The sequence below is a fragment of the Bombina bombina genome, chromosome 2 (assembly GCF_027579735.1).
Source record: "Bombina bombina isolate aBomBom1 chromosome 2, aBomBom1.pri, whole genome shotgun sequence".
In the NCBI taxonomy this organism is placed as follows: domain Eukaryota; kingdom Metazoa; phylum Chordata; class Amphibia; order Anura; family Bombinatoridae; genus Bombina; species Bombina bombina.
In genome coordinates, this window is record NC_069500.1 from 1,089,045,958 (window position 1) to 1,089,073,598 (window position 27,641).

Here is a 27,641-nt window from a genome sequence, read left to right on the forward strand (position 1 = left end):
CCCTAAAATTCCATAGTCTCTCTATTATTTCTTGAGCTGAATTTTTAAGACTATACTGTGTGAATTTAGGGGATTGTGTGAGTGTTCTTATCAATTGGCGTCAATACGACAGGTTTTATTATCTTTGTTGTTAGTAAGGCAGCATCAGTTCGATTCCACCTTAAGAAGAGAAAGGGGCACGGCTGTTAGTAAGGCAGGCGGGGCACGAAGCTGAATGCTGCCTGATGAGATAGAGGGATACAGGATCTGCTGGGGATGCCTGACTGCCTATTTCTGTGCTTGTCCCTGGGTTGCCTATTAAGGGATTTGCAAGGCAGTGCGGCTCTGAGCCAGGACTTGTAATCATGGGGCTGCAGCCCTTGGAGTTCAGTGACTGCTACCTGGACAGCCCTTGGCTGAGGGAAAGGGTACGAGCACATGAGGTGGAGCTGGAAAGAACCAACAAGTTTATTAAGGACTTACTGAAGGATGGCAAAAATCTTATTGCTGCTACCAAAAGTAAGTGTGTTGGGTCTCATCTCACAGTCTGTTGGCTGGAGCTGTACTCTGCTGGGTTATTGTATGATGTGGCATTTCCTGCAGCTCTTTGTGTAACGTGACATTAAAAGGAAACACTAATATTCACAATAAACAAAAACTTGTTACTGCTCAAGTCAGAAAGATACAACGCACAAGTAAACTCTGATATGTACCCCCTCCCAGCATTTTCCACTCTCTGTTTACACCCTATCCGGAAATTGGTTTTACCCACACATAAGTTTTAGGTTAAATATATTATATTCCCCGATGTTGTCTGTATGTTCACTGTGGGAGGGCTGTTGTAATAATCTGTATGGATATATATATATATATATATATATATATATCACACTTCTGCCAGTTTGTGTTATTAATACAATATCCATACAACAATATATTTTCTTCTGCATATCAGCTGTCAGGAAATGCAGCATTGTGGTTCCTCCACCTTTGACCCCTTGCCTCCAAACTGTTTACTATCAGATCTTGACACCATTCTCCTCTTGTAATGGAATGTGTGTGTAAATTTAGATATACTGTCAATAAAACCCCCCCACCCCAAACACACACACACACACATATATATATATATATATATATATATATATATATATATATATATATATATACACACACACATACATTGTCCTGTTACTACTTATTAGTCAAGATAAGTAACTAGTCCACTGAATGATATTTCAATGAAAAAGTCTCCACCAGTAGTGTATTTAGTGTTTGTGCTAACCTAGGTACTGGTAAATCTGCTATCTACCTAAAGTCCCCATCCTTACAATTGTAATGCATAATTTTCTCATATTTCTCACAACTTGAGGTCATTGGTGTACCTCACATTAAACCAGGAACTGTTAATATCTAATACTGTACAGTTACATGTTACAATAAATGGAACATTTGTAGAAGATATGAATGGGGAGGCTTTACGCCTTAGATACCCCTCACTATTTACAGCCCCCCCTAAATGTTTGTTTTATCCATCCAAATGGGTTAAAACATAGTTAATGTCAGTGGCAAACCAATTAAGCACTACTGGTCCAGAGATGAACACATCCTAGGTTCCAGTTACTAGCGGGTTCAGCACAGTGCAGGTCTGGAGCTGACTCTAACTGTATGTTTGGCCCCTTAATTATTATAGCAGCTTCTTCTGTTAAGTGATGTATTTATTTTAGTGCATCACTTCCAGTCTAGGTATTACATAGTGTTTTTTTTAAATAAATGTTACCCCAACTGATAGAAGATGCTGCATCAACTGAGCAGGCCAGTATGACCCATCACTCAAGTGCATACACACCAATAAGTTTCTCTGTATGTACCAATACTATACAAAGTACTTAGTTCTTTCAATATTACCTTGCACTTTAGATTATGCTTGTGGTGTTCTTTAAAGCAGGACATTTCTAGCAAAAAAAAGCAACTGTTTTCCAGATTCTTGGTTTTTCCTGTTTACAGTTTATTAAAGTGTAACACCTCATGGTCCCCTCTTATGTATCATGACACATTTAACATACCATTCAAATTTAGATAAAGCTTAGGAAAAAATGTATATCTCTGTGGGGTCTTCAGTACTTTTTTATTTTATTTATTTTTTTATTCAGATCTACTTGTGTCCATCTTTTGATATATATTCACTCAGACACCCATAACTGCAGGGATCTCAGAAGTCTCAACATGCACTGGGACTATCAGGCCATGTGGTCAGCAGTGACATCACTACAGGAGGGGCTGGTGGGGCCCGGTTTCCACCGTCATCACATCTGGCCCCACCATTTGTCCCCCAGCTCACAGTTTAGAGAAAGTGTATAGAATTGCCTTTACAATATGGTGGCAGGGTTTCCAAGATGGCCGTCACAGCATATCTGTACAGAAGAATCTGGCACCATATTTGTACAAGAAGATTGTGCTAGTCCATATCCTCTAGTGCAGACTAACCAAAAGGGAAGGGCTCATAATCACAGAAAAGCAGCTTGTTGCAATAGCCAGAAAGAGTAATTGAGAGCCCACCACAGACTTTACCCTGGGGCTCAGTGAGGTCTAGTTACACCCCTGTAATCATCTTAAAGCAGCAACCTTTTTCTGTAATGCAAATATTAAAGGGACAGTATACACCAATTTTCATATAACTGCATGTAATATACACTATTATTAAGAATAATATGCACAGCGACTGATCTAAAAAATCCAGTATAAAAACTTGTAAAAACTTACTTAGAAGCTCCAAGTTTAGCACTGTTAATGAGGTTAGGCTGGACACCCACTGAAAGGGGCTGGGAGCAGACCCCCCTTTCCTGCATATGAAAAGACATATTACAGACTCATGCTATGTCCTGTTGATGTAAATGCACGTATACATCTGACACTTTAAGGCTTGGTTAGGAGTCTGAAAATCAGCACGTTTTTTTTTTTTTAAAAAATAAGCAAAACTAATTAATTTTTACAAGAACACTCCCAGATGGGCTAAATAAATGGATCATCTACAAAACATTTATGCAAAAAAAAAATAAATCTAATGTACAATGTCCCTTTAAATCTGTACTTCCCAAACATTATTCTAATGAAGTGTTTTTTTGTGATATTTAAATGTACTCTCAAAAGAGCTCCTTTCTGTGGGATGTAATGCGCATGGGGCAAGGTGGAAGCATGAACTTTAAGGTGTTCTGGGGTATTGAGGTTCCACCAATACTTAGAAGTCCTAAAAGTATTCCATGGGTGAATTAGTGTACAAATCCCTATACCAACACGCTCTTCTGCAGCTTTATGTTGTACAGTCTGTTTTACTTTAGTATTACAGCTGTTTGTAGTGTTGTGTATGTAATACTTCCTGTCGCTAACACATCAGTTACGTGTATTTATGTACTCTGCATAACAAAGCGTAATAATAGTTATTTATGCACAGAGCAGCTCATTCTTTGCTGATAATCCTCTGTCTCCTTGATTGCCAGTCCCTTACAGTTTTCTTCCCCTCATGTGACCCAGTTGTGCTGTATGACACTGTTTGACTCACAAGGTAGTCAAAAATCACTGCCCTCAAGCAGAACTTCAAAACCAGTCATACTGGGTTCTCTCTGGTTCAGTTTTTTTTTTTTAAAATAGCTTAAAGTGATATTCCATTTATTAATGTGACTGATTCTTTTCATATATTTATTACTAATTTGCTGAGGGATAACACTTTTTATTCAGCACAGGGACATACATTTTATTTAAAAAAACAAAAAGCACTGTAACACATTTTGAAATATTTTCTATTAGAACAGCAAAGGTCTTTGAATACATTGACCCTTTAAAGGGCCATTATAGTCAACATATGTTAAGGCTAGTGAACTTATGTGTTTTAACATCCAAACATGCATTAAATACATAGTAGAAGTACTGCTCTGGACCAACGCAGAAACTGCTGCTGATTGGATCGTAGAGCACTGTGGCCCGAGCAGTTCTTCTACTATGTGTTTAACCCATTTGTGGGTGATAAACACATGGCATTGAAAGGGTCACTATTCTTAAAAGGACATACTCTAATGAATTAGTGTAATTTTCCACTATAATGTCTCTTTAAATGCCAGTGTTTCAGATTCAAATGAAATATTGAAAAAAAACATGGCAATTCTAAAATTAAACTCGCTCATCAGATTCACAAGTTGTGAACCTGTCCGCACTTGATTGCAAATTGTGGGGTGGATATGTCCCCCATATTTATCATTGCACGAGGGAACACATGTGCAATGCTGGCCCCTACCTCCACACAACCAGTTTTGTGAGAGTATTGCTTTTAAATCACCCCAAATTAATCTGGGGTGATTTTCATCCACCAACTCCAGTTTGTTGGAGTTTATGAAGCAGCGGTTCAAACCACTGCTTCATAAATATCAGTTGCAGGATCAAATGAGCAAGCCTGCAACCAATTGGGGTATTCATAGATCCTGCCCTTAAACGTCTGACAGCAGGAGCAAGCTACATTGAATGTAATGGCGCGGTCGGGCCAGGCTGTGACTAAACAGCTGGCCCGATGCGCTCTGAGGGAAAACCAGACCCGCTCAGTAGAGCACAGAGGGCGGGTCTGGAAAACCCTCTTATTTTTATAAAAAATCACCGGAGATATTATATAAAAAAAAAAACTAGCACTAATATAATGTTATATAATTCTGCACTATGTGCAGAATTATCTAACATTATTTTTTATGTTTACTGGCCCTTTAATATTTTTTTAAAACAAACTAAAGTAATTTTCAATAATCAAACTCCAACTGCCACTTATTTGGAGGAGCAAATCTGGGCTTTAGTCAGCAGACTACCAGGCTAGCCACGGTCATACAGTTATAAAATGCATTTATTTGCAGTTATCAATTAAAGCCAATTATGGACATATATCTATCAGGCTTATCATTGAAAAGTCAGCAGGGAGCAATTCAAGTTCTGAGCATTAGAAATTGCTCATTTCTCAGAGCTAAACTACATGATAAGAGAGCAAAATAATATAAATATATATATATTCATTCACAATGACATAATGATTTATATAAATGGTTTAAAGGTTTTTCTAAGGTGTCATTTTACTATCAGACTTTAAATTCAAGAAAATAAATGACAGGAAACGATAAATAATGAAAGGGCATTGCATTTTTTTTAAGTATATATAAACATACTAACTACAGTTGGTCCATGAAGAAAGACTGAGTTGAGTAGTTTGAGTTTTATAAACAAGCCATGCAATTTCACACTGTAAGATTGTTGCTATAATTGTGTGTCCCTTTCAGTGTGATCTAAAGCATGCTAGGTATGCCCTTGTTCATATAGCAGATTCTTTCTTACACTGGAAACTCTTCTGAAATCCAGAAAGGGCCAGTAAGTCGGCTTAATTGCTTAATCAGTTCAGATCCTTTGCCTGCACTACTGCAAGTAGTGAGGTTAATCTAAGTCTCCGTTACTTGTCTTGCTTCTATGTTGGTTACTTGTTAGAAATGAGCATAGTCCAGGATTTTGTATGCAGCAAATTGGCCTCATGTGAAGGTTGTTATATCCCTTAGGCCATTCAAGGGACACTGGGAATATTGATTAGAAAATCATTGCAGTAAAATCATGAATTGTCATTTTTACTGTTTTCTCATATTTGAATTTAATGCTCTCTACTTCTCTAAGATACATAAACCTATAACAACATATTTAGAGTTTGCTTTCAGATTTACGTCAAGTATCACATTTTTTTTCCATGTTAAATAGAAGCAGTTTTGCAATACAGTTGTATAAGCTTTTACTAGAAGCAGTTTTGCAATCCACTTTTACTTTTACTAGAAGCATTTTTGCTATCGCTAGTTCATTAATAGCTTTACTCTGCACAAGGTGTGAGGTGCATGCATATTTAGATATGATCTGGAAACCTGCATTGAAACACAGCGCATGCTTATTGGGCAGACATTGGGCATATTGTGTGCATTTGTTATCTGTATGCCATCACCAACATGTGCTCTCTGAGCTAGCAAAGCATTTCAGTGCTGGTGCATATATTCATGTACATGGGCATCCACAGAAGTTTTTTTTTGGGGAGCAATAAAGTGAATATGCACAGACAATAAACACGCACACACATTACAAAATACTATTAGTCCTAGTTTACTAATACACTATACATTTCTGAGTCACTATATGCTAAACTTTAATACACTTTCATGCTTTTTTATGTGTGTTAAATAAAATGAATGGCTTTTTTATCCAGAATCCTAACTTAGAAATGAAAACAAAGGAGCAAATAGTTTCATTATTTAGTGCTTTGTTTATGTGATCTGTTGCATTGTACAGTTATAAAGAAGAAACACATAGTTTAAACATAAAATAACCAAACCATAAGTTATCCTATACATATAAAGCCTTAAACTGCTAACAGTGCATTACTGAAAATATGCAAAATAAACATTCCTCTATTTGTGCTATTGCCAAAACTTTTAACAAACTATTCCAGTATGCAAGTAGGAGGACTCTGCAGAGAAAGTGTTATCTCAGAGCACATTGTCATTATTGAGATACCTTATTCTTTCCTGCTGTTAAAAAGGTGGTGGGAGTGGAAATCACCTACATGGCTCATAGCAAACTCACACAGCATGGAAGAGGGGGCGTGACTTCATGCAAAACCTTCTGCCTTCCAGGTTGCTTGCTATCCACCACTGTACAATGCATTCTGGGAATCGGAGTCCAGAACTGCAGTGGCACAATACTGAGAGAGATACATAATTCCGAGGATCCGAGGATACTTTTCGTCTTCCTCCTAAAATGAGGCTACATTCAGGGGAATTTGTGTTTTTTTTTCTTCCCCCCTGCAGTTAGTACTACAGGTGGGGCAGACACCTATGTTCTTATACTCTATGTACACCCATACAGACTAAAAGCTACTGTTCAAACACTGATTACTTTTAATAGAAACATAATGCAAACATTTTTTTAATACAAGCTGAAGTGTGAGTTAAAAATGAGAATGTTTATACAGCTGCTCAAAAGGGACATAAAAAATGTATAGGAAATAAACTGTGCTGTAGTGAATTTGAAATATACGCAGTTTTGCAATACACATCCATTTGATAACAATGCTTCTTTTAAACTTTTATTACTGCTGGATAACTCTTAACATCAGTGGCGTATTTAGGTTTTGTGCTGCCCTAGGCATTCAAAATTCTGCTGTCCCCTCCCACCCCCCAGGTTTTAGGCTTTTTTAGCTATTTATTTTTTTTGTCATGGTGTAACATATTTTTTTTTTTTTTTTTGTGCCATTTCTACATTTCTTTTACATGAATGACAGAATATTACAGAGTAAAGTGTCCCTTTATTTGGAGGGATGAGTAACAGGGAAAAGCATATAGAAATAACATTTAAAAAAACACAGCAACCAGAAATCTATCTCCTACTGATGAGTTCCAAAAAGAATGAAACAGGCTGTCTAGTGAGTAATTTTTTTTTTGCTGTAATAATCCTTTTAAAAGGATAGCTGTGTTAAAACAGTATTATTTTGAAACAAAAAAACTGAGAATTTGCATATCTAATTTGCATAACTTACCCAGAATTCTCTTGTGCATTGGTAACATTGTATATGAGTTATTTCTGGGGAAAAGCAAGCGGGGATACTTGCCTAGATGTGCTAATTTCCTATGCAAATATTTACATTGATATATATTTACATTGATTTAATTTTGAGACATGGAGGATTTTAATTTCAGTTGTGGCGACTGGTGAATTTTGACATGGTGTAACATTACTTTTTTTTTTTTTTTTTTATGCCATTTCTATCTATCTAGTTGTGCTCATGAGTTTACATACCCTGGCACTGGCAGAATTTATGATTTCCTGGCCATTTTTCAGAGAATATGAATGATAACACAAAAACTTTTCTTTCACTCATGGTTAGTGTTTGGCTGAGGCCATTTATTATCAATCAACTGTGTTTTACTCTTTTAAAATCCTAATGACAACAGAAACTTCCCCAATGACTCTGATCAAAAGTTTACATACCCTGGTGGTTTTGGCCTGATAACATGCACACAAGTTGACACCAAGGTGTTTGAATGGCTATTAAAGATAACCATCCTCACCTGTGATCTGTTTGCTTGTAATTAGTGTGTGTGTATAAAAGGTCAATGAGTTTCTGGACTCCTGACAGACCCTTGCATCTTTCATCCAGTGCTGCACTGACGTTTCTGGATTCTGAGTCATGGGGAAAGAAAAAGAATTGTCAAAGGATCTGTGGGAAAAAGGTAGTTGAAATGTATAAAACAGGAAAGGGATATAAAAAGATATCCAAGGAATTGAGAATGCTTCTTCTGGAAGAAGGGATGCTGTTGATCCCGAAACATCACGGTTCATTAAAAGATTTTGTTTCACAAGATGTCCAAAGACCAGTGAGTGCTTATTTTCAGGAATATATATATATATATATACATACAGTGACGGCTGGTGAATTTGAAAGATGGTGGGGTGCTAGCCCCCACTCCTTTAAATAAAGCCATGCCCCCAGATGGCTCCACCCATTAAATATATTAATTAATATAAGGTAGACACTACATAGAGAAAATATATACTAGTAACTTACATCTTATCCTTGGCATTTTTATGTTTTGTTATATAAAGTTTGTGTAACGAACACCCTGTGTCTGTAATGCTAATGTAACTTACTACTAGTAAGTTACATTATTACACACACAGTGTTATTAAAAAAACAACTTTATATTACAAAAACAACAAAATGCCAAGGATAAGATGTAAGGAAAAATCAGGCTGTAAATGCAGACCTCGCTGATTACTGAGTAAAACAAACAGTAACTATTCATCAAATGGCATGTTATTTACAGAATGCATACAAAAACATACATTTACTAGGCAGTCTCTGGGCTAAGTGTGTTTTCCTGTACATTTGCTAGTTATCAGAACTTAAATGGTTAATCCAAGCACATTAGGTGCAAGCAAGTGGGTTATGAGCACAATTAAGTGAGGCATTTGCTTGATGCCCTCTGGCAGCTAAAGATTAACCGTCCAGTACATAAGCTGCTATGCAGGGTACAGACACCCTCTGCAGCAAGATCCCCTAGAAAGGATGGGAATTCTGATAAAAGGGGTAAAAGAGAATATGGCACAACATTCCTCAGTCTGTGCAAATGTTATTCCTAAATTGTTTGTTTATTGAACAATGCACTGGAAAATAACATGATATACTGATATAATAAGAAGATATAACAAAAACATTCAACGAGTGTCACACATCATTTCAATGTCAAAATGCATAGACACAAATCATATCCATTGTTTGTCTTACATCATTCTTATAAACTTAACATCTTTTCTGCCTGAAGAAAAGCCTAGAGGAATCTTACTTTCAGAGCATTGAAATCTTTTAAACAAAGCCATACACAAAACGCAAAGCACAAAAAAAAAAAAAGGATGGGAAAGTCCCAGCAACAACACCCCCCCCCCCCTCAGAGGAAACCCACCATGTGTAAACTTTTATCCTCCCGTCTCTCTCTCAGGAGGATCCAACCAATGTTTGGGAAGTGCCTCCTCTGCCATCAAGAGTATGAAGGCGGCTAATTTCTGTAACGGAAATTTAAATTGGATTTCAATTGAATTTGGCCAAGTTAATATAACTTTTAGCCATTTATTAAAGTGAGATCTAAGCTGTCTTTCTTGAAGCAGTTTTTTATCTTGAAACTCTGCTGTCATTTGATTTTTACAAATTCTGCTATGTCCGACGATGAAGTATCGCTTTTACAGGGACACTGAACCCAAAATGTTTCATTCAGATAGAGCATGCAATTTTAAGCAACTTTCTAATTTACTCCTATTATCAATTTTTCTTTGTTCTCTTGCTTTTAGTTCAGAACCATGGAAAGCACTTGTTTATTGGTGGGTTAATTTATCCACCAATCAGCAAGAACAACTAAGTGTGTTCACCAAAAATGGGCCGGCATCTAAACTTACATTCTTGCATTTCAAATAAAGATACCAAGAGAATGAAGAGAATTTGATAATAGGAGTAAATTATAAAGTTGCTTAAAATTGCATGCTCTATCTGAATCACAAAAGAACATTTTTGGGTTCAGTGTCCCTTTAAGCTAAGCAGGGCAATCAGATTAGATTCTATTTTGTAATATGTTACATTTTCTGCTTCTGTCAGCCAATCTAATGCAAACTTGACCATACTTGTCCAATTATAATAATTAATATTAGGAAATTTAGGGGACCCTCACTCCCTAAGTTGCATAATCTTTCCATGGTTAGACGTGGCTTTTTTAAACCCCAGATAAACTTTGAGCAGGCCCTGTTGTCTGCGTATAGTAGAATTACCATGTTCTTACCACCCAGCTCTATTCCCTGGATTTATTTTCTTAGGTAAATGGTCAAAGGTTCTAATGATATGTTAAATAATAAAGGCGAGAGGGGGTATGAGTGATATTACTGAATCCGTGAAATACCTTGATTGCATCTTATTATGCTGAAAATATAGGTTGAATAACTTGCATAATGTGTCTGAAATGTCAGATTTAATCATTTTATAAAATTCCGCCGATAGCCCATTGGGGCCTGTTGCTTTACCCGCTTTTAATTTGTCTATAGCTGCCTCAATTTCCTCTGGGGCAATTATTCTATTGATTTGCTCTAGAGCTTCATTTGAAATCTGTGTGAGCCGAATATGCTGCCAAAATTTGTCTTTTTCTGCTTCGTTAACCGGAATATTAACATATAATTTTTGGTAAAAGTTAAAAGAAAGCCTCTCTGATTTCCTTTGTCTTTGTGTATGTGTTTTCGCTGCAATTAATTAAGGGAATCAAACTTTTCTGTTTTATTTTTTCTAAATTTAATGAGTTTTGCCAGGTGTTTTGCTGAGATTCCTTGATATCCCTGATACATTGCCCTGACTTTCAACTCTTCAGATGACCACTTTGTTTTGAGAAACAATTCTCTTTCCATTTTGTCTCTTGTGTATGCATTCCAAGTAATTGTATTTGGATTAAATAAGTATTTCCTATAACTATTTTTGAGCTGATTAGCTAGTTGTACATTCCTATATTTTGTCTTTTTTTTTTTTTTTTTATTGTAATCATCTTTAACTTAATTTCCCCTCTTTAATACTGCCTTCCCCGCCTCACAGAACATCTCTATGTTCTTATGCAGATACTCGTAGTTAAAGTTATAATATTCATACCATCTTTCACTGAGCCAGTTACAAAAGAGGGTATTATTACTCATATAATTAGGGAAGTGAAAATAAGTTATTTCCTATCCTTATGCTATGTTTTAGTTGTAGACGGATAATTGTATGGTCAATTAGTATTATATTGACTGTGTGAGTTTCAATCTTTAAAGCAAATAAGCTATCCTCAATTAAAAACATATTCTTTTCTCGAGAAATTTTTGTGAGCTTTAGATTCGCAGGAGAATGATCGAATATCTGGATGTTGTACACGCCAAGCTTCTTTTAACCTCAAGGCCTTGCAGAATTCTTTTACATTTAGCTTCTTTTTCATATCTAGTAGATAATTTTTGTAAAAATCTATCCAATTCTGGATACATTGTTAAATTAAAATCTCCCGCTACTACAAGATTCTGTTCTAAATATGCAGTTAATTTTTTTTCAAGATTCTGCCAGAATTCTAAATCCAGTCCATTTGCACCGTATATGTTGCAAAATGACCAAATCTTTTTCTCGATTTTCTACCTGCACAGTTACGAATCGCTCAAGGGATCTAACTCTTGTTTAACTACTGTATATTATATGTAAATTTTTTATTAAAGAGTATCACTACTCCACATTTCCTCTTAATACAAGGTGTTGCTATTATTTCCTCAACCCAATTTACTTTTAATTTAGAAATCACACACACACACATTCCATGAGACTACTTTGAGATTAGTATATTCTAAATTCAATTTTTTTTTTTTATCTGTGGTGGGATCCCCGCGAGGCAGAGAGGGGGCAAGGGGAAAAAGCAAACAACCCCCCCCCCCCCAAAAAAAAATAAAAATAAAAACCATCTTCCCAACAAGCACCACATTTGTCTACTTTCTTTACCAACAACCAATTAAATTATTTTGTCAGATCTATTAAATTCAACGCCATTCTAATACACACAAAGGGAGAGGTTTAAGCTTTGTTATAAACTTTCGCACAATGTGCTTTAGCTTCTGCCTCGGAGTTCAGTATAATGCGGTTCTCTCCTTCCTCAACTATTTTAGCTGGGTATCTTAAATTTGCCTTTACCCCTGCCTTAATGAGATTGGAGCAGTATGGTGCTATCTCTTTTCTTTTTGCTGATGTCTCAGCTGAATAGTCTTGGAACAATAGTATGTTTATCCTGTATGATTAATACATTCACCTTTTCTATAATATCTCATAATATTAATTTTGTCTGCAAAGTTAAGGTATTTAATCATAACCATCCTTGGCCGTCTACCCTCTGAATGTTCTCTAATGAGGCCCACTCTGTGTGCCCTCTCAACTAAGATTTTCCCGTCATTAATTGGTATTCCTAATAATTTGGGGAGTGAGGAGGCAGCAAATTCTACTAAATCAGAAAATGCATTAATTTCAGGCAGTCCCACCACTCTTATATTATTGCGGCGGGATCTATCTTCTAGATCCTCAATTTTAGCTTGTAATGATTTAATATTATCAAAGTGTATTTTATTTTAGGTTTCCCGACTATTACAAATGTCCTCTAGATCTGAGACACGTGTCTCCACCTCCGAAATTCTTTTTGAAAACTGTCTTATTTCTGCTGTCAGTCCGGCTAGTTCCGTTTTGTATTAAATCAAATTTAGGGAGAATCAGTTCTGCTAACTGAACATTGCTTGTGTATCTGGCTTATTGCCTGGTGCATTAGGTTTTTTCTAAGATGCCCTCTGAAGAATTATCATGCACCATCCTTTTTTTTTTTTGTCTTTTTTTTTTTTTTTAACAGGCATAGCTGGTGATCTTAACTTAGCATTATTAATGTATTTTTTCCATTAATCTGGTGAATCTTGAAGTAAAATACAAGTGTCTTGTGCACAAAAAATAAAGTGAGTTCAACTAGCTATGAGTGGACTGAAAGTAGGATAACTATAAGCACATTCACTTAACCCTGAACTAGGATACAATAAATGAAAGGGTGTAGGCAACGGCATGCACATATACAGCAAGTTGGAAATACAACTATCTAATGTCAATGCCAGCTCCCCATACAGACTCATTTTTTGGGAACACACATTATATACCGCAGGGACCCCGGGTAGGAACTAGATGTGCAGGTCCTACTTGAGGGAGAGAGCAGACTGACACTTGAGGGCGGCATCTGCATATAGCGCTGGTTGTCCACTTGAGACTCCAAAGAAGTGCTACTGTGCTCCGCTGTTGCTTTCCCGGGTAGGAACTGCAGCTGCATACGAACTTCAGCAGTAGGTCCTACCTTGAGGGAGCAGAGGTAGACGGACTTAGGAAATGTAGGGCTCAGGAGGACCGAGGCATTAATAAAGTGACAGACATACACTTGATGTGAGTGCCACTGTGCCTCCCAGGAACCCCGGCTCATGGTTTTCCCCTACTGTTACATTATTTAAGCCCCCTACTCTGCCGCTCCCCACAGAGCCTGCAGAAAGTGCCGCCCCCTCCAATCTGCCGACCTATGCCAGTGCCATGTCGTCCTAGGCCATAATACGCCCCTGCTTAACATGCATGCTGTGGGATGTGTGTGTGTGTGTGCCCTGAAAGCCTGTGCAAAACACTCCACCAGGCAGGGCACTGGAGCATGCAAGGAAGCAAATATTTATTTGTCTGGTATTTCACTCTAACTTTTACCAGAAGCATTTTTGGCAGTTTTGTTAATTCTCTGTAATGTTACATAAAACCCAGTGAGATAAACAAAGTATATTTTTAAATGTAATAATATATTTGTAGATTACATAGAATGGAAATTTGATTTAATGTCTTGACCTATATCCAAATCTGTTTAAAACTGCTGAGTTAAAACATCTAACTCAACCTGTCTAAATGTTGCTTTCCAATCCGTGTTGTTTACTCATATATGTTTACATATATGATAACTCCAGATGATCTGTGTTCCTACATTGTCAAGCACAGAACCAGAAAAAGTAACCAGTGGGACATGAGAATTTAATACAAAACTCATTATTACTGATGACTAGATTATCTATCAGAGCAGTAATAGCTACAAGGCTACCTAGGGGCACATCATAATAGAAAACTCCAATAATTTTTTTTGTTGTTGCCCATAATTTAATGCATTGAATTCTATTTCCTAGACAAGAATTGAAGAGGTAATATGATAAATTACACACTAATCCTACAATATAGTAGCACATCCAATTTTTAAAGGGTCAACATTAAACTTGGAGCACACAAATTTAAAAAATAAATAAATATATTTTCCAATTTACTTCCATGATCAATTTGTGCTCAATTCTTTTTATTTGCACACTTTCTGAGGCACCAGCTCCTATTGAGCATGTGCAAGAGCATCTGAAACTGACAGTCCCAAAAAAGGCTATGTGAAACCCAAGTAATGAGTCAGGAAACGGGCTAAATTAGTTTATATAGTGAGGTAACTTCCGGTTTAATGGAACGCATGGCGTGCTTTCCACCATAGCACATGGGAACTATATCATGAGACACAGGTGATTGGTTGCATGTATTTGCTTGATTGTTTTGAACACTATATTAAGTTATGATGTGACACTGTTTTTTCATTCTGATGAAGGGGTCTGTGTGAACCCCGAAACGTTAATAAACACTAAGTCTTTTGTTTTACCCACTATTGAGAAGTCCTGTGAGTGCTTTCTTCCACTGAGGTGTGTGTGTGTGTGTATATATATATATATATATATATATATATATATATATATATATATATATATATATATATATATATATATATATATATATATATATATACTCTTATTCATTAGAGTATGTAATTTTAGCACTAACAACCCTGCAAGGAGTTAAATATTTAAGTTAAGTACCTCATGGGATAAGCAGAGCCCACTGTGTGACTGCTGCTACTGATTGGTTCACTGGCTGGGGCCCAATGATCTAAAGCTCTCCTCCCAGTAGAGATGATCTAAGAATAAGAAGTCTCTATTACTGCGAGGTGTCTCAAAGAATTTTAGAAATACAAATTTTGTCTTGTGTGATTTCTCTCTACAGTGACGAGTTTTTTATCATTGAGCCCATAGACTTGTAGGGTGAATTATGCTTTTATGATATGCTCTAATATAGTGCTAATTTATTTTGGGCCCCATGAAAATGGACCATTGAGCCCTATAAATGCCCTGCTCATAACTGTACTTCTCAAAGATACACATATAACCCCCCATATGCACCTGGTAACTGCTATTTTGCTTTTGTCCTTTTAAAAAAGGGGAAACCTTGCTGAAGCACCCTTCAGATCATCAAACTATGGTTTCTAGGCCTCTCTGTCTTACCATTAGATGACCAGGTGTTGGGCAAAGCTGAAAATTAGACTCATTAGAGAAGATGACCTTATATGTGATCTTGAATCTATCAGATTTACCTTTCTGAAGGACACATGAATCAAGCCACATATGTTATCCTGGAAGAACTTGCTTCCTTCTGCTCTGACAATCTTTCCCAACTCTGAGGATTTTTTTCCCCAGCAGGACCATGCTCCATACCACGCAGCCAGGTCAATCGTGGTGTGGATGAAGGAGCACCAGATCAAGACCCTGTTGAGGTCAGCCCAATCTCCAGACCTGAACCCCATTGAAAACCTCTGGAATGTGATCAATTGGAAGATGGATGGTCATAAGCCATCACACAAAGCTGGTCTGCTTGAATTTTTACCAAGATTGGCATAAAGTCACCCAACAGCAATGTGACTGGTGAAGAGCATGCCAAGACGCATTAAAGCTGTGATTGAAAATCAGGGTAATTCCACCACCGGAGCACTGAAACATTGTCATGTTTTATGTTTATGTAATAAACGCTAAGTTTTATTTATTCTAAGTCCACTGATACTTTTTGGATGTTCTATCTATCACTGTGCAAAAGTCCTAGGCCACCATTAGATTTGTTGTTTGAGCAATGGTAAAATGGCCATATATATTTTTTTTTCTCAGTCTCTTTATTAGAATACAACTAGAAAATAGACCAGATTTGTGGCTTAATGAGAAGACTTACGGTGGGTGGGCCTAGAGCTAGCAGGGCGAGCAGTGTGCTCTGTGTAGCTCCGTGTCCATACTCCCTAGGATACGGACTAACAACTGCCCAAGTGGGAAAGCCCTTGATGGGGCGCGTGTCCTGGCTAACATACCACAGGAGAAGGGGAGAGAAAGATACCTCCCTCACCGAAAGTCAAAGCATGCAGGTTAAGCGTGGAAGCGGACTCTTTAAAGGGAAAAAAAAAAAAGGAGTTACAAATAAATGTGGAGTATCCAGAGCCGCAAGCAAAACTGCAAGTGAGATCTTCGCTGCAAGGGTGGTAACGGCAGAGTCGTATACTGGGGAGAGGTGTAATTCCCCCTTCGGCAGAGTACAGCTGCGGAAAATAAATATCTAGCACCCAGATTAAAAGAAGATAACCGCGGGGAGAAACATGGAGATCATCACCAGCTGAGAGGTACCACTGACATAGCCTGGGACACTGAAAGGGAGCAGAACTGTGGAAACTGAGGGCGAGACTTGCGTTGCAGGGACTGTTACGGCAGATCCTAATACTGGCGAGAGGCGGAGTCCCTCATACGGCAGAGTACAGCTCCGGAAAACAAACACTTGCCGCCCAGACTGCAGAACTTTGTGCTTCCCCGAGGCTTACTCCTGCGGTCCCTGACCGCTGCTTAGTGGCGTTTAGAGCTAGGACCATCAACTTTCGGGTTGTTGGAGTTGCCCACTGGTGGTGCTCGCGCCTCCCTTCCTGTTTGTGAGAGGTGGCTGTATAGCGGTAACAAGACAAGGCAGCTGATACGCGAGAAACAGCCGAGAGGATCCTGGTGGCGGGAGCTGGATTGGAGGTATCAAGCGGGTCGCCCTGCGGAGCCTGTGAACGGAGGTCAGGGGTGAAGCAGCTTGGTGTGACAAGCCAGGGTATCTGCAGCTTAGCCTTGGATAAGTGCTCAAGAAGGGGAGAAGAAGGCACCTGAGAAAGAAAAAGTTAAGGCAAGAGGGGACTTTTTTTGGGACTGGTAAAGGGAAGGCAACTAGTACATCACATATATGGTTGTTGAAGCAGCTGCCCTTATACCGCTTCACCCTTTGGAGGGATGGAGAGAGGGAATCTATCTCTCAGAGGGTAATCCAAGGGTATAATAGAAATTTTTGCCAGCTTTTTTTCTAAAAACTCTGACTGCGGGCTAAAAAAGTACAAAATAAAGATAAGAAAACCCCAGCTGTTTATTGCCTATTATCTAGAGGTATTAAGTATAAGATGTACCTGGTAACAAGCATTTTATAGACTATTACAATAAGAAAATCTGAAGGGACGTTTCTTTTTCTTATCATTTAATAGAGAGTCCATGGTTCATTTTATACAGGGAAAAAAGTGAAGTAAAATTTAAAAAAATGATTATAACAAGCAGGAAAATACAGAGAAGAATTGTTAAGTTAATTTTCTTTACTTGTTTATTTTTCTCTCCTTTTTTCTTTTTTTTTTTTTTCTTTCTTGGATTATTTCCAACTGTATGTATGGATAAATACCTAGGGGTTAATAAGATGGCATCTAAATATAAACAAAGTGATAGAAGACAGAGAGGCTCCCCTGAAGTATTAAATGAATCATTAGATTGTACCCTTAACAATAAAGACGCACATCAGATAAGCTCACTATTTCTTCCCAAAATGGAGAATTTACAAAAGGGTCTAGATGATATCTCTGGGGAGATCAAACAGATCTCAACTAGATTCACAGAATTGGAAGGAAGAGTGTCTGATTTTGAAGACATCTCTTCAAGCCATTCTAATGCAATTGAAAACCTGACGAAGCAGAATCAGGTTCTCCATCAACGCCTGGAAGACCTGGAGAACAGGTCAAGGCGAAATAATATTCGCCTAATTGGGGTTCCTGAAACCATTAAGTCAATCGACTTGATACACTTTATTGAAAACACACTTGCAAATATTTTAAAAATGTCTCTAAGCACACTTAAAGGTAGTGTAGAACAGGCTCACAGGGTTGGTCCAGAGTATCAGGAAAGGAACACACGTACACAACCTAGACAGGTTATGGTTAAATTTCTACATTTTCTGCCATATTACAAGCATATAGGAAGAACTATCCTCTTATATTTGAGAACTCTAAAGCAGTGTTTTTCAACCAGTGTGCCGTGGCACACTAGTGTGCCGTGAGAGATCCTCAGGTGTGCCACGGCAGACTGACAACAGTGTGACATATTTTTTAAACTTTGCTTGTTTTTTACTCCCAGTGCAGGGGTAGTTTGTAGGAGGCATGGCATAACAGCACAATACATACAGTATGTGTGTGTTTGTGTGTATGTGTATATATATATATGCTGTATTAGGCTACAATGTGTGATTTTTTTTAAAATTTTTGGGATGGTGGTGTGCCACAGGATTTTTTAATGTAAAAAAGTGTGCCATGGCAAAAAAAAGGTTAAAAATCACTGCTCTAAAGTACTGATGTTTCAGGATTATTCAATGGAATTATCAAGAAAACGAAAAAAGTTTTCACCGCTGTGTACCATCTTGAACAAGGAGGGAATAAAAGCTTTTTTTTTATACCCGGCTAAATTAAAAATCTTAACATCAGAAGGGCCAAAAAAAATTTTTGAGTCCTCTCAGGAGGCTAAAGAATTCCTAGATCAGTCCAAAGGTCATTTTTTTAGAGATCTGTTTGTTTTCTTTTGTGTTTTATGCTAGGAATGTTTTGATTTTATGGATTTATTAATTATGAATTTAGTGATAAATAGGGTAATTGAGCCCATTTGGTTATGTTGGATAATATTTTTTTTACTTCCGTGCTTGGATAACACCTCCTTGTTTTTAAAAAGGAAAGGAAAGGTTCAATGATAAAACTATATATGATGGTTTTTCTTTTTTTTTTTTTCATTTGTTTATATAAAATCTGATCAAAAGTTTATATATCTATGTTTATCAGTCTTATGGTTAAAAAAAATCAGAGAATAATCTGTACAATTGGCTGTGGTTTATTTTGTAAATGTGGGATTTTTTTTTTTTTCTCACATTCAACACTTTCACTTTATGTATTTTTGCACGCAAGGTGCTTAGTTATCACCTTATTCTTTTTTATAAGACAAGTATTTTTACACTGCATGTATGTTTTCAACACTTATGAATATCACATGGCACTTAAAGTGATATTTTTTATTTTTTTTATTTATTTATTTTTATTCTGTTTTTACACAAGATTAGTACGTCTATATTGTATGTACTTCCTAACACTTTTGAACACCACATTGCACTCAAGGTGCTCTTGTTTCTATTTTTTTACCTTGTCTATGAGATAAGAATAGATAAGAATTTCTACACTGCACACACTTTTTTTTTTTTCTCGCACCAAATATGTATGTTACGAACTTCACACATTAAAATATATTTACACGGTTTTGAAATTATACTTGAAGTCTTCACTGTTGGTGTATTTCTTCTTCATCTTATTTCTCCTCCCTCTCCCCTTTTCTCTGTTTCTTTTTTATTATTTCTCTCATAGAAGGTTTTTTTTTTTTTTTTAATATGGAGCTTTTTTTTTAATAGGGGATGACCCTTAAGTTGGTATCGTGGAATGTGGGGGGAATTAACTCTCCCATAAAAAGACAAATGATACTTTCTCATTTACAGTGGCTTATAACAGATATAGCCTTTTTACAGGCGACGCACCTATCGGATAAAGAGCATGATAAGTTATGTAAAAATTGGGTAGGTTCCGTAGTTTATGCATCCTATACAAATGCAAGTAGAGGTATAATAATTATTTTCGGTAAAAGACTCCAGCTCGAGATTGTCAAAACTATCAAAGACCCAGAGGGTAGGTATTTGATATTGCAGATTAATATGAAGGGGAGGATGTGGGTGCTGTGTAACATTTATGCACCTAATAAAAAAGATGTGGGATTCTGGACGGGTCTTCTTCAGGCCTTAGCGCCTTTTCACGGTATGGATATAATGGTGGGGGGTGACTTCAATCTTGCCCCAAACCCCACGTGTGATAGATATCGAATCCCCGGGTGCGTACAGAAGCCTATTCTCAAAAATAATGGGAAATTTGAAGGGGGAATTTTTAAAAGATTTAAGGACATGCTTCAATTAGTAGATATCTGGAGGTACGTGATTCTAGAGCAGTCCCAGTTCTATCTAGGATAGATTTATTCCTCATATCGAATTCTTTAGTCTCTAAGGTAACAAAGGATAAAATTCATAACGTAATTATTTCAGATCACACTGCAATTGAAATATCTTTACTGGAAGGTTATCAGCGTAGTAATAGGAATACAATGTGCTTTCCATATTACTTATATACGTCTGAAAATTTAAAAAAATTTATGGCACAGTCATGGAACAATTACTATACAGATAATATAAATCACCTTGGAGACCCAGGAGTATTCTGGGGTGCAGCTAAGACAGTACTAGCAGGTAATATAATAGCCTACGATGCCAACCTGCATAAAAAAGGCGCGGTTGAAACTTCAACAACTTCAGGAAAAAGTTATGGCTGATTACCATTCCTATTGTACAAGGCCCACGGCTATTACCCGAGAAATATATTATGCAAGTAAGGAAGAATTAGATGCTCATCTTAAACAGCAAGCAGTAAACACCTTATTAAAAACAGCCAATATTATAGATTCGGAAATAGGTCAGGGAAATTTTGGCATCTCTGACCAAAAAACGGACAACAGGAAAAAATATCGCGGCTATTAGATATAAAAAAATGCTATACTTAAAACACCAGAGACTATTGCATCTGCAGTTGCAGAGTATTACACAGAGTTATATTCCAAACAATCAAAATCATCAATATCATCTCTCCAAGACTTCTGGGAAACTGTAACATTACCCCAAATTACTCAAGAGCAATTAGAAATCTTAAACAGTCCTATCTCGAAGGAAGAAATAGAGAAGACTATTACTTAATTAGCAAATAGTAAATCAGCGGGTCCCGATGGACTTCCCATCGAATTTTATAAACTACTTAAAGTTCAGGTCTCGTCTGTACTTTCGAGTTTATTTCAAAGACTTTCAATTGAAGGTAAGTATCCAGAACAAAACTTTACTAGTGCTTTTATCTCTTTAATCCCAAAGGTAGGGAAGGATCAGGTTTTGCCAGAGTCATATAGACCTATATCGTTACTTAACTCAGATTATAAAATATTTATGAAAATTCTGGCAGAACGTTTAAAGATGATATTGCCTACCCTTATCCATACTGATCAAACCGGTTTTATGAAGGGCAGAACTTCAGTGACAAATTTAAGAAGAGTATTACATGCAATCTCACACTTTTGGTTACTCTCAAGGGAGAATGGGGGAGGGGCTCTGTCGGATGCCTTCCTGCTCTCCCTGGACGCAGAGAAGGCCTTCGATAGAGTCGAATGGGATTATTTGTTTTCTACATTACAAGGTTATGGAATTATTGGCAATTTCCTGGCATCAATTCGCAATGTCTATCATAAACCTACCTCTCATATTTTGGTTAATGGGGTATTTTCCCCCACAATATCTCTTCAGAGAGGAACAAGACAAGGCTGTCCGCTTTCGCCACTTCTTTTTAATTTGGTTTTGGAACCCCTTGCTATAAAACTGCGTGCTATCTTCCCAGGTATGAATATTAATGGGGAGGCAATTCATCTAGCATTGTATGCAGACAACATGTTGCTATTTGTTGAAAACCCAGCCCTGCATATTTCCAAAATTTTACAATTAATATCTGATTTTGGGTGTTTCTCGGGTTATAGAATTAATACGGCTAAGTCAGAGATTTTATGGCTGCATAAATCCAATAATAACGTTTCTCAGTATCCTTTTAAAGAAGTTGCCTCCTCACTCACCTACCTGGGTATTAGAATATCAAGCAATCCTAACTTAATATATGAATTAAACATTGCGGAGCAATGCTTGGAAATAATCTCATTATTGGAACATTGGAAAAATTTCCCCCTTACATTAGCAGGAAAGGTGGCCTTGATAAAAATGGTGGTCCTTCCTAAAATTCTATATCCTTTACTTATGCTCCCCTGTCTTATAACTAAAAGACATCTAAATCTTTTAAATAAAACAATAGCAATGTTTCTTTGGAAAGGAAAGAAACCACAAATTGCTCTTTGGAAACTATATGCAGGTTATTCAAGGGGAGTTCTTGGACTACCCAATTTTAAATTCTATAATTGGGCTACGTTGGCACGAATAGTTATAGATTGGCAATTAAATACATATCATTTTTGTGAAAAAACTTTGGAAAAAGCAACGTTGGGATAATGGAATCTCTAGTTTTTGACTTTTATGTCTTATAAAGACCTTCCAAAACAGATTCAGTCGCATATACTCTATGGGGAGGCTCTTCGAGCCTGGCATTTAATTCATAAATTTATAAAATGCCCTGTGATGTCGCCCAGATCCATCCCGTTCTTAAACAATATTTATTTTCCAGCGGGTAAAGATTCAAAATTGTGTCGGTTATGGGAGACTAAAGGACTGAAGACAATAGGAGATATAGTGGACCCCTTAAGTAAAAATATTCACTCTTTTCACGCACTACAAAGTAGATTTGATATTCCAACTACGCAGTTCTTTGCTTTTCTACAATCTCGACATTATGTCTCAAGCATGATAGAGAAAAATGCTCAATTCTGGGACTCATCGTTTTTTGATCTACCTCAAAAGACGTTCTTAGCGGGCTCTTTCTCACTATCATGAATTTATCAAACTATGAATCGTAGGAGAGAGTTGGAAGTTATGGATAAAATAATGGACAAATGGGAAGCAGATATTGGGGAGGAATTGGGATCAGTTTGGATTATAGACAGCTTGCAAATGGTGAGGAAAGCAACTCTGTCCATGATTCTTAGAGAATCACAGATAAGGATGCTCCATCGTGATTACATAACACCACGCAGACTATCAAAATGGAATCCAAGTATAGTATAAATGTATGTATAAAATGTGGCCTGGGGAATGCAAGTTTTATACATCATTTTCTAACCTGCCCAAAGATAAACCCCTTTTGGCAAAAAATCTGATATTGGATTAAACAACGTTTTAAAATTGATCTTGGATTGGGGACCCCACAGATATGTTTCTTACGATGGGACAGAGTGAAAATTGAAAATCAACTTCTCTTGACAATGATTATATTACAAGCTCGCAAATTTATTTTGGACTTATGGACGGTCAAGGCCATCCTCACTATTTCACAATTAAAAAACAGACTAATAAAACAGTTATTTATTGAACAACAGGATGCCAAATCGGATATTACAAACAGATTAGAGGGCTTCCTAAAAAAATGGAAACCATATATAGAAACCTTAGAGATTTCAGTACAAAAACAAATTATAAAACCTTTTGCTCAGACTGAAATAATATTATTATCTAGATTGAGGGGAGAGTGGAGATGTTTAGAAAATCCTTAATCCTTGGTGGTGGGTTTATATTCACATTTATGAAGGTGGGGTGAAGGGGCTCTAGATAACATGACTGTTTGTTTTTTTTTTTTTTTGTTTGGTTTTGTTTTTGTTGTTTGTTTTTTATTTTTTTTTAAATAATGTTGATGGTTGGTCTCGCAGTCAGTGTGATATGATAAACACTTGCTGTTGCAGAAATGTTGTATGTAGCTTGAAGATAAAGCAGCCTCTCTTCTAATATGATAAGACAAATTAAAAGCAACGGGCTAGAATGAGTAGTAATATACTATTCATCAAGATAAAATGTCCCAACTGTTGTTAAGACCTTGTTGTTATATTAGAGTCTAAGGCCTAGATTTAGAGTTCGGCGGTAGCCGTCAAAACCAGCGTTAGAGGCTCCTAACGCTGGTTTTGGCCGCCCGCTGGTATTTGGAGTCAGTGATTAAAGGGTCTAACGCTCACTTTACAGCCGCGACTTTTCCATACCGCAGATCCCCCTACTCCATTTGCGTAGCCTATCTTTTCAATGGGATCTTTCTAACGCTGGTATTTAGAGTCGTTTCTGCAGTGAGCGTTAGAGCTCTAACGACAAGATTCCAGCCGCCTGAAAATAGCAGGAGTTAAGAGCTTTCTGGCTAACGCCGGTTCATAAAGCTCTTAACTACTGTACCCTAAACTACACTAACACCCATAAACTACCTATGTACCCCTAAACCGAGGTCCCCCCACATCGCCGCCACTCGATTAAAATTTTTAACCCCTAATCTGCCGACCGCCACCTACGTTATACTTATGTACCCCTAATCTTCTGCCCCTAACCCCGCCGACCCCTATATTATATTTATTAACCCCTAACTTGCCCCACACAACGTCGCCGCAAGCTACTTAAAATAATTAACCCCTAATCTTCCGACCGCAAATCGCCGCCACCTACGTTATCCCTATGTACCCCTAATCTTCTTCTGCCCCTAACATCGCCGACCCCTATGTTATATTTATTAACCCCTAATCTGCCCCCCACAACGTCGCCGACACCTACCTACACTTATTAACCCCTAATCTGCCGAGCGGACCTGAGCGCTACTATAATAAAGTTATTAACCCCTAATCCGCCTCACTAACCCTATCATAAATAGTATTAACCCCTAATCTGCCCTCCCTAACATCGCCGACACCTACCTTCAATTATTAACCCCTAATCTGCCGACCGGAGCTCACCGCTATTCTAATAAATGTATTAACCCCTAAAGCTAAGTCTAACCCTAACACTAACACCCCCCTAAGTTAAATATAATTTTTATCTAACGAAATAAATTAACTCTTATTAAATAAATGATTCCTATTTAAAGCTAAATACTTACCTGTAAAATAAATCCTAATATAGCTACAATATAAATTATAATTATATTATAGCTATTTTAGGATTTATATTTATTTTACAGGTAACTTTGTATTTATTTTAACCAGGTACAATAGCTATTAAATAGTTAAGAACTATTTAATAGTTACCTAGTTAAAATAATTACAAATTTACCTGTAAAATAAATCCTAACCTAAGTTATAATTAAACCTAACACTACCCTATCAATAAAATAATTAAATAAACTACCTACAATTACCTACAATTAACCTAACACTACACTATCAATAAATTAATTAAACACAATTGCTACAAATAAATACAATTAAATAAACTATCTAAAGTACAAAAAATAAAAAAGAACTAAGTTACAGAAAATAAAAAAATATTTACAAACATAAGAAAAATATTACAACAATTTTAAACTAATTACACCTACTCTAAGCCCCCTAATAAAATAACAAAGACCCCCAAAATAAAAAATTCCCTACCCTATTCTAAAATACAAAAATTACAAGCTCTTTTACCTTACCAGCCCTGAACAGGGCCCTTTGCGGGGCATGCCCCAAGAATTTCAGCTCTTTTGCCTGTAAAAAAAAACATACAATACCCCCCCCCCAACATTACAACCCACCACCCACATACCCCTAATCTAACCCAAACCCCCCTTAAATAAACCTAACACTAAGCCCCTGATGATCTTCCTACCTTGTCTTCACCATGCCAGGTTCACCGATCCGTCCTGGCTCCAAGATCTTCATCCAACCCAAGCGGGGGTTGGCGATCCATAATCCGGTGCTCCAAAGTCTTCCTCCTATCCGGCAAGAAGAGGACATCCGGACCGGCAAACATCTTCTCCAAGCGGCATCTTCTATGTTCTTCCATCCGATGACGACCGGCTCCATCTTGAAGACCTCCAGCGCGGATCCATCCTCTTCTTCCGACGACTAGACGACGAATGACGGTTCCTTTAAGGGACGTCATCCAAGATGGCGTCCCTCGAATTCCGATTGGCTGATAGGATTCTATCAGCCAATCGGAATTAAGGTAGGAATTTTCTGATTGGCTGATGGAATCAGCCAATCAGAATCAAGTTCAATCCGATTGGCTGATCCAATCAGCCAATCAGATTGAGCTCGCATTCTATTGGCTGTTCCGATCAGCCAATAGAATGCGAGCTCAATCTGATTGGCTGATTGGATCAGCCAATCGGATTGAACTTGATTCTGATTGGCTGATTCCATCAGCCAATCAGAAAATTCCTACCTTAATTCCGATTGGCTGATAGAATCCTATCAGCCAATCGGAATTCGAGGGACGCCATCTTGGATGACGTCCCTTAAAGGAACCGTCATTCGTCGTCTAGTCGTCGGAAGAAGAGGATGGATCCGCGCTGGAGGTCTTCAAGATGGAGCCGGTCGTCATCGGATGGAAGAACATAGAAGATGCCGCTTGGAGAAGATGTTTGCCGGTCCGGATGTCCTCTTCTTGCCGGATAGGAGGAAGACTTTGGAGCACCGGATTATGGATCGCCAACCCCCGCTTGGGTTGGATGAAGATCTTGGAGCCAGGATGGATCGGTGAACCTGGCATGGTGAAGACAAGGTAGGAAGATCATCAGGGGCTTAGTGTTAGGTTTATTTAAGGGGGGTTTGGGTTAGATTAGGGGTATGTGGGTGGTGGGTTGTAATGTTGGGGGGGGGGTATTGTATGTTTTTTTTTACAGGCAAAAGAGCTGAAATTCTTGGGGCATGCCCCGCAAAGGGCCCTGTTCAGGGCTGGTAAGGTAAAAGAGCTTGTAATTTTTGTATTTTAGAATAGGGTAGGGAATTTTTTATTTTGGGGGTCTTTGTTATTTTATTAGGGGGCTTAGAGTAGGTGTAATTAGTTTAAAATTGTTGTAATATTTTTCTTATGTTTGTAAATATTTTTTTATTTTCTGTAACTTAGTTCTTTTTTATTTTTTGTACTTTAGATAGTTTATTTAATTGTATTTATTTGTAGCAATTGTGTTTAATTAATTTATTGATAGTGTAGTGTTAGGTTAATTGTAGGTAATTGTAGGTAGTTTATTTAATTATTTTATTGATAGGGTAGTGTTAGGTTTAATTATAACTTAGGTTAGGATTTATTTTACAGGTAAATTTGTAATTATTTTAACTAGGTAACTATTAAATAGTTCTTAACTATTTAATAGCTATTGTACCTGGTTAAAATAAATACAAAGTTACCTGTAAAATAAATATAAATCCTAAAATAGCTATAATATAATTATAATTTATATTGTAGCTATATTAGGATTTATTTTACAGGTAAGTATTTAGCTTTAAATAGGAATCATTTATTTAATAAGAGTTAATTTATTTCGTTAGATAAAAATTATATTTAACTTAGGGGGGTGTTAGTGTTAGGGTTAGACTTAGCTTTAGGGGTTAATACATTTATTAGAATAGCGGTGAGCTCCGGTCGGCAGATTAGGGGTTAATAATTGAAGGTAGGTGTCGGCGATGTTAGGGAGGGCAGATTAGGGGTTAATACTATTTATGATAGGGTTAGTGAGGCGGATTAGGGGTTAATAACTTTATTATAGTAGCGCTCAGGTCCGGTCGGCAGATTAGGGGTTAATAAGTGTAGGTAGGTGTCGGCGACGTTGTGGGGGGCAGATTAGCGG

The 27,641-nt window shown here is 37.2% G+C and overlaps 1 protein-coding gene across 3 annotated transcripts in view; it reads left to right on the forward strand.

Moving 5' to 3' along the window:
* The first annotated feature begins 230 nt into the window (after positions 1 to 230).
* Positions 231 to 27,641, forward strand: part of ARHGAP10 (Rho GTPase activating protein 10) — a 784,460-nt gene continuing 757,049 nt past the window's right edge. For all 3 annotated transcript variants that reach the window (XM_053703724.1, XM_053703722.1, XM_053703725.1), the window contains exon 1: positions 231 to 498. In XM_053703724.1, coding sequence (XP_053559699.1) covers positions 345 to 498 — 154 coding nt within the window. In that variant the 5' untranslated portion in view covers positions 231 to 344. The remainder of the gene's footprint in view (positions 499 to 27,641) is intronic.